This window comes from Odocoileus virginianus, chromosome 7, assembly GCF_023699985.2.
Source record: "Odocoileus virginianus isolate 20LAN1187 ecotype Illinois chromosome 7, Ovbor_1.2, whole genome shotgun sequence".
Lineage (NCBI taxonomy): Eukaryota > Metazoa > Chordata > Mammalia > Artiodactyla > Cervidae > Odocoileus > Odocoileus virginianus.
Window position 1 is genome coordinate 83418317 of NC_069680.1, and position 7647 is coordinate 83425963.

The window sequence follows — 7647 nt, forward strand, 5'->3', positions numbered from 1 at the left end:
TCTTCCACATATAAAGCAATCCATTATTTATGTCACTCTGAATCCAAATCCTGCCCCAATTCTCTCCTCAGCATTAACATCAAAATCACAATTAAGGAAATACAGTCCTCCAGGCCACTGTTGGGTGTGAAACTCTGAATTTGAGCAGCTTCCCTTAATGAAACAAAAGGCAAAACCCTCCAAGGTTTCTTGGGGAGAACAGCTGAAGGAGAAATCTCTGGACAGAAGAGGGGTTGGATCTTTTTCTGTCTTTCACTATGCAGACCCTGGGGGTTTACTGCTCCTCCGTTAGGGTTTCAGCTCAATTATGAGCCATAGCCAAATCCACTTCCTATTGCTCTTATGGCTCAACTACAATATAGTTCAAAGAGAACTATATTAAAACCAAGAAGAAAACAAAACAAAAAATAAACAAGACAAAGTATTCTGAATAGTCAAGTTTGCAAGTATAGGTTTCTGAACCTGTAATAACTGCCTCGTTTCGTGATTTGTCGACCTGTTCCCTTGCACGTGTCTTCTTTCTACCTTATGGCCTTCAGCTGCTATCTTGTACTGTTACTCAGGAGCTTGTCTGATCTCTTACCCTGGCCTGCTGCTGGACAAACACAAACATTCTTTATTAAAGCCCAAAACTTTCCATGGATTCCTGTTGCCAAGGGTTCTCCTACTCAGTTACAATGTCAAATGAAACATTTGTTTTAACCTTTGGAAGGAAGAGCTGACTTCCTGACTGAGGTTTTATTGAAAATATATCCCCCGAAGGGCAAGAATACAGATACATGGTACATTTTCTGAACTATTAAATACACCAACATTCCAGGTGCATTCGCTGTTATATATGCTAGATAAATGTTATTTGATTCAACCCCCAAACTAGTCTTATAATGAAGAAATAATCTCAAAAAAAAAAAATACCTGTCTCCAAAGACCAGGGCTTTAACACTTTAATTTGCCACTAGGATTAGTGGTCTTTCCAATAAAATTGAGAAAGACATTGCTAACATGTTTTGCCACCCAAAGCAAAAATATTTTTTCTCTTTGGTTCCAACACCTCTTCGAGTAGATAACCTTTAGCCCAGCCCCAGCTTCTCCATCACACTCCGCGTTTGCTTTCTACCCTTTGTGTCCCATGACCTGCTCCTTCTTAAGGTTTGCCCACTGAATTTGATGTTTATCTCTGGGCTTTGTTAGAAAACACCATCTTCTCATCTCTCCAGCAGCACCTCCCTGAGCTATGTTGAAGAATAGATTTCTAGTCCATTTTTCAGCAACCTAATTCCATCTGCTTTGTCTCTTCTGGAAGTTCCTCTAAGTATCTTGTCCACCACCAGCATTTTCCTTATTCTCTGGGACTCACTCTTATTTTTATATCTCTTCTCTCATTTCAGTGGGATTTTTGAAAGGAAAGGACCATAACCTTCCTTTTAAATTTTAAAGCAGATAAAATTTTTTCTTATCTGAATTTTCTAATTTTTTCTAGAATTGATATACATAATACTTGTATAACAGAGATATGAGAAATGTTTGGAAAATAAGAAAATATTTCTAATACTATGGCTTGGCACTCCAACCTAATAAAGCTCATTCTGAGGTCTAATATTTCCTGGCATGACAGTTAGATCTCTGGAGAAAAACAGTAAAAATGTTTTGGTCCTTGACCAAGTAAATTACCCTCATATTGTTTTAGGTTAGAAATGAGAAGGATCCAGCAAGTCTTGGCTCATAAGCTGTCATTCTGTACAAGGATCCAGATATTTTAAATCCAAATTAAAACATAAATAGCCCAAAGGACAGCTATATCTCAAGGTCCAAGGACAGTTTATGACTAGGCAAATATAAATATTATGTATCTAATAGACAAATAAAATATAAATATTATTTAGATGTTGCTTTGTTATGAATCTTTTTGCCTTGCCAACAACACAATATGATAATCAAAACCTTGTTTTTTTTTAATTGATAATCTTGACCTGTATGTTTGTAACAAATAAAATTTGGTTCCTAAATGTGACTGCATAATAAATGCACTGCTTGTACAGGCAGAAACATTAATTTAATCAAGATGTGAACAGGTGGCTCTCAACAGAGCCACAAGTGCCTAAGAGTTCAGTATCACTGTTCTTTGCATTTAGAAATGTCATGAATAGTATGCAGATGACTCCAGAAAAAACAAAATATTGAACATATGCATCTGCACAGTCCTCTTTGAATCTGCTTTAATAACAGTTCAAAGAACTTGTCATTGTTGACAGTTGCCTCTTAATATTACAGAGAGGTAGCCCTAACACAGCAGTTTAGATACCTAAGCTGCTCAGAAAAGCTGGATTGCAGCAGCTCAGTTTTACAATTAAGTGGCACTCTTCCCTATTTATGACTCTGAAAGTTCAGGAAAAGACTATCAATTTTAAAAAACAAGTTTTTAATTATCACAGTGTGTTGCTGGCAAGGCAAAGAAATTTCATAACAAAGCAACATCTAAATAAGATAAATAATATCTATATCTATTAGATACATAATATTCATATTTGCCTAGTCATAAACTGTCCTTGGACCAAGAGATATAGCCATCCTTCAGGCTATTTATGTTTTAATTTGGATTAAAATATCTGATCCTTGTACAGAATGACAGTTTGTGAGCCAGGACTTGCTGGATCCTTCTCATCTCATTTTTAACCTAAAACAACTATTTCATGCTTCAATGATTTTAAGTAATTTAAGGAGATAATAAATATTTAAGGCTTCAGGAGTAGTATCTATTATGACATTCTTAAAGTACTAAGTTTACAGGTTTTAGAATTAAAACATGAAGTACAATTTGAATATAGGATTCAAACAGGAAGTGCTAAATACATGAAACAGGTATTTCATTAGAATTAAGCTGGAAAAACCACCACCTCCACAATTCTAGAAATAGGTGTTCATGGAATAATTCAAAGAGAAGCTTATTTAGCTACTCAATTTTGCAATTTAAAGTTCTTCAGTCTTTGTTGTACCTTAAATATACTGAAGTCACCATTTTCCTTACCCATTCTCATCATACACAACGATTTACTCTCAGTTTTTAAAGAATTATTTCTCTGATTATTCTAATATTGCTTATATTTTCTGCTTCCTCCATGATAATGAAAACTTGCTAACAATTTCCAGGCCAAAATGATGTCATCTGAATAGCCTGCTGCAGCATCTAGCAGTAAATTAGCTTGATTTTGTGAAATGAAACACTATGTTTTCTATTTACCAAAAAAGTAAGATCATAGCCATTAAAAACATTTCATACTCCAAAATTTTCACTGGTATAATTTCTGGACCTCTAAAAGTTTATTTCAATAATTTAAAATATTCAAAATGTCATGACTACTTACTGGTGCTCACTTATACATTAAAATACTGATTTTATTGCTTAGGACTTTATGAGTATGCTTGACATTTGAAACTCCTACAATCTGGTATTTTCTTACTCAACAAATTTTTCTTCTACCACTCTGTAGTGTGACTCTACCATTCTAATCAAGATAACATAAGGTCTTAGTCCTATGAGTACATTGTGACATTGTGTTCATTCCCATCATTATTCCTTATTCATATTTCTCCTCAAAATATAGTCTCTTCATCTCACCATCTAACTAAATTCTATTATTATGATCAGTCAAGATAAAACCTACATAATTATTTAATTACTTAGGAAAATTAGGGCCTCACCTCATATATCCAAAAGTATTAGCTATATTAAAACTTAAGAGTAAAATTTAAATATAACACAGAAGAAAACACATGTAAATATCTGCACACAGAATAAGATCTAAATATAAAAACAATGGAAGAAATTATAAAGAAATGATCACTAGATTTCATAGAAACAAACTATCATACATTAAAAATAACTTGAAAAAGCTGAAATGACAATAAACTGAATTTCTATACAACAAACTGTATAGGGAGACACCTGTTTTAGCTCCTTTCTCCAAATACTTCAGAGAACACCAAAAGGTGTTTCAGCAAAATGAAAATACTGTAGTCAAATAGCCAGTATCCAAGAAGGATATTTTTTAGGTTTCTGCTTGTTTTACTGCTTAATTCTAACCCCTCTCATTAGGTATGTTAAGTGTACGGCCATCACTTATTTGTTCAACAAATGCTTTTATTGCACCCCAGCCATATGCCAGAGACTGTGCCAGGTACTAAGACCATATTGCTGCTCAAACAGACATGGTCCCTTCAATCACAGAACTTAGGTCTAGCACAAGATAAACATTAACCAAGTAGCCACCCAGATTGTGGTTTAAGAAAAGGCACACAGCACTATGGCAGCATATAAAAAAGATTCCGCCTATTAGAGATGTGGAATGCGTATGGTTCCTGGAAGATCTCCCTAAAGAACTCACGTCTAAATAAAACGGTAAGCCCTTATAACTACAGTAGCTATACCCTAAATTCTTCTGTACCTTTCTGTGTCTCATACAGTAAGTCTTCTATATCCATTAAATGATTTATTCCCACTAAAATTTGAAGGTATCTTTGTTAACTAGCCTTCAGTTTTCAATGGTGTGAGTGAAGTCAGCTTTAGGATATTTTAATAGGGCCAGTTTAGGAAGATACTTTTATTTTTACAAGGTTAAACAACTTAAATCTTACCTACGTTATAAGATCATCTCATGATTAGTCTTGTCAGATTTAGTGGCAGAATCCTAAACCCCAAAGGAATGACGAAACACTTATATTCTGAAAAAGAATTATTCACATGTACTAAAAATTATGTACAGCTATTAAAATTGTTTCACTAATAGTACACACAGATTATAAAACAAATTAAATGTTATTTAAAAGCACATATTTTTACACTGTATATCCTGGAAGTTTGCTTATTACTAATTCACAAATATCTTTGCATTGCTTGGAAATGTTCAGTGAACCAAGGTCATCACTGTCTTCTTCAGAGTGATCTAAAGTACTGCTATCCAGGACATTAAGTTCTAGTTCCGACAGATTAGAAGGCAGGTAAGAACTCACTTGAGATGTCCGAGGTGACTGGCTTTTTTCTGAGGACTTGCAAACTGTTCTTGTTTTAGGTTTAGCAGAGATGTCACAATCCTGCTTTAGAACTTTAAAATTATGCGTACTGTTTTGGTCTCTCTGGTTTTCTTTTTCCTCAGTCCAGTGTGATGAAGAGAAATCACTGGAAGATGCTTCCTCCAAACTTTTACCTTGAGTCTTTGAAACAGGAAATCTTTTATATGAGAGTACTGGAGATCCAGCTGAAAAAGGTGGGCTAAGAACAGAACTCTTTTCACTGCTGTTTTTCCTTATGGACAATTTTGTTTCACTGGACTTGCTTGTATGTTGACTGTGTTTTGGATTTTCTGTCCCTAGACTGCTATCACGAGCTCGTAAAATTCTGCTGGTGTCTTCAGAACTGCAAGGGCTGGTGAAGTCATCTGAATACTTTAGATCTGAGATGCTGTCAGAGCAACTACTTGTAGCTGGATTGTTTTCATTGATACCAGCAGTCAGAATGTCATCACTAGTGATTTTGACCTGCTTGTCATCTATTTCTTTATCTATTACAATTCTGTCAACTACTGCAACCTGCTGGAAAACACCTGGACTTTGGACTTTCACTTCCACTTTTCCTTCCAAAATATCTGTACGAATAAACCTTTCTGAGATGACAGAATTTGCAGGACTCACAATTTCTCCCAAAAAACCATTATTGCTTCTATTTTCATCACAATCAGCTGTCTTTTCAGTTTCACATTTCAGTTTAGTTTCTTTGGTTGTGGTAGGGTCATCATCAACTACACTAATTTGCTTTGAGGTATTGCTATTTTCAGCGCAAGATGCATCTGATTCTAAACACTTATCTTTAGGCAGTTCATGTGGCTTCTGATACAGTTCAGCAAAACTTAGTATCTTAACTTTGGATGATGGAATTCTGAGTTTTGCACCTAACATCTGTGTTTGCATTTTTCTATACTCTTCTCTCTTTTCATGTTCTACCAACATATTAGGATTTTTTTGTTTTAAACGTAGTTTAAGTGTGTTTGTTAAGCCATAAAGTAGTCTTCCCCTTGAAACTCTTTTGGGGGGGGCACCACCTTTCTTTTCAAAATATTTACCTTTCCTAAGGTTTTCAGTTTGGTTCTTTTTATACTGAAGACTCACCGACTTCTCATTTCCCCCCACAGAAAGCTTATCCTTCTTAGATTCGGATTTACAGGTGGATTTCACTGAAGATTCTGGTGACTTCTTATCCTCAGTTCTATATAACCAGGCTAAGTGAGGATGTATATGAGTAGGGCTTGCCATGGGTTGGTTGTATAACAAGGACAACTCAACCAACAAAGCATTTAACAAAGGCAGCTGCCTTATAGTATTAATTCTATTTTGCTCAGTTGGAGGATGATCTGTAGTTTGACTACTTGCTCCTGTATCCTGAACGCGTGCAGGATTTACAAGCACTGGACCACTCTCACCTGTTGCAGAATTTGTATGTTCTGGAGGATTAGTATGTGTTGGGGGATTTACAAGGTTTTCTTTCAGGAAAGTACCATCATCCCATTCCTCAGGTGCATTAATTTGAGGCTCAATGGTAATTTTACCCAGTTTAGGGGGTGTCTTTTCTTGAGTCAAATGAGTGTAATACAGAGGAGGAGGGCAAATTATGTTAGTTTCAAGTTCCACCTCTGTGTCTTCCTGATTTGGGTGGCTACTCCTTTCACTGCTACCCTCTGAACACATAACAGAGTTGGTTTTGCCATTTTCCATAGAATCTGTGTAATCAGAGTCAGCCTTGCTATGGAAAGCTCTTCCCTTCAAATCCTTCCCTGCCCTTGAGATTTTTACATCCACCAGAGGCTTATCAGCATCTCCTGGGCTTGGCTCTGAGCCTGGCTGCTGCAGCTGCTGGTTTTCCTGCCAGGTTTGGGGGCTGACCTCCACTGACTTCTGCACCTCCATACCCTCCACTCCACCTCCTGTGGAAGCGACTGGCCGCTCCAGATGGCCCAACAAGCTGCTCCCCAGATCAGTCAGGCGGTAACCCAGGGCAATGTCCCCAATCCGCTCCCCGTCTGGGTTAAACAGCGGGAAACTTCCCCGATGACTCTGAGAGCTGCCGGGGGCGGCGGACCCTAAGATCTTGTGGACCGCGGCGGCCAGAGAGATGCTGCAGGACCCCAGGAGCTGCGGGGCAGGGGTTGGGTGCCCGGGGGGCAGCTGCAGCAGCAAGGTGTAAAGCGGGGTCCGAAGGAGCAGTTGGTGCAGGGTGGCGGGCTGCAGGCGGAAGAGACAGGACTTGCCGCGACGGAAGCTGACCAGGCCAGGCCGAGATTCCTGGGAGGGGGCGGCGGGCCCGGCGGGAGGGTAAACCAGCAGCGTGGGGAAGTCCAGCAGACGGAAGGCCACCGCGGGGCACAGGCTGCGCGAGGGCAGCGGCGGCGATGCTGTCTCTCCCTCCTCCTTTTGCTCCTCTTCCGCAACCAAGGGTGGCTGCGGCAGCCGGGCTTCAAGGTATACCCAGTCTACGAGTAGCTCCAGCGAGAAAAGCCGCTCAGACACCGCGGACGCCATTGCTGTTGCCCCGGAAACGCTGGGAGCCGAAAACTGAAGCCCTTCGTTCTCGCGAGAAACAGGGAAAACCCGGCGTCTGTC

At 38.6% G+C, this 7647-nt stretch overlaps 1 protein-coding gene across 2 annotated transcripts; it reads right to left on the minus strand.

Annotated features, from left to right (window-relative positions):
- Positions 1–3298: 3298 nt before the first annotated feature.
- Positions 3299–7590, minus strand: MAP10 (microtubule associated protein 10). 2 transcript variants are annotated; one of them, XM_020885452.2, is made up of 2 exons: positions 5008–7590; positions 3299–4719 (listed from the first exon to the last, which is right to left on the minus strand). In XM_020885452.2, exons 1-2 carry the CDS (start codon positions 7564–7566, stop codon positions 4672–4674), a joined length of 2607 nt encoding a protein of 868 aa, XP_020741111.2. In that variant the 5' UTR covers positions 7567–7590; the 3' UTR covers positions 3299–4671. The 2 variants fall into 2 exon arrangements, with proteins under 2 accessions (XP_020741111.2, XP_020741119.2); XM_020885460.2 differs by having other exon boundaries at positions 3299–7590.
- Between the last annotated feature and the right edge of the window lie 57 nt (positions 7591–7647).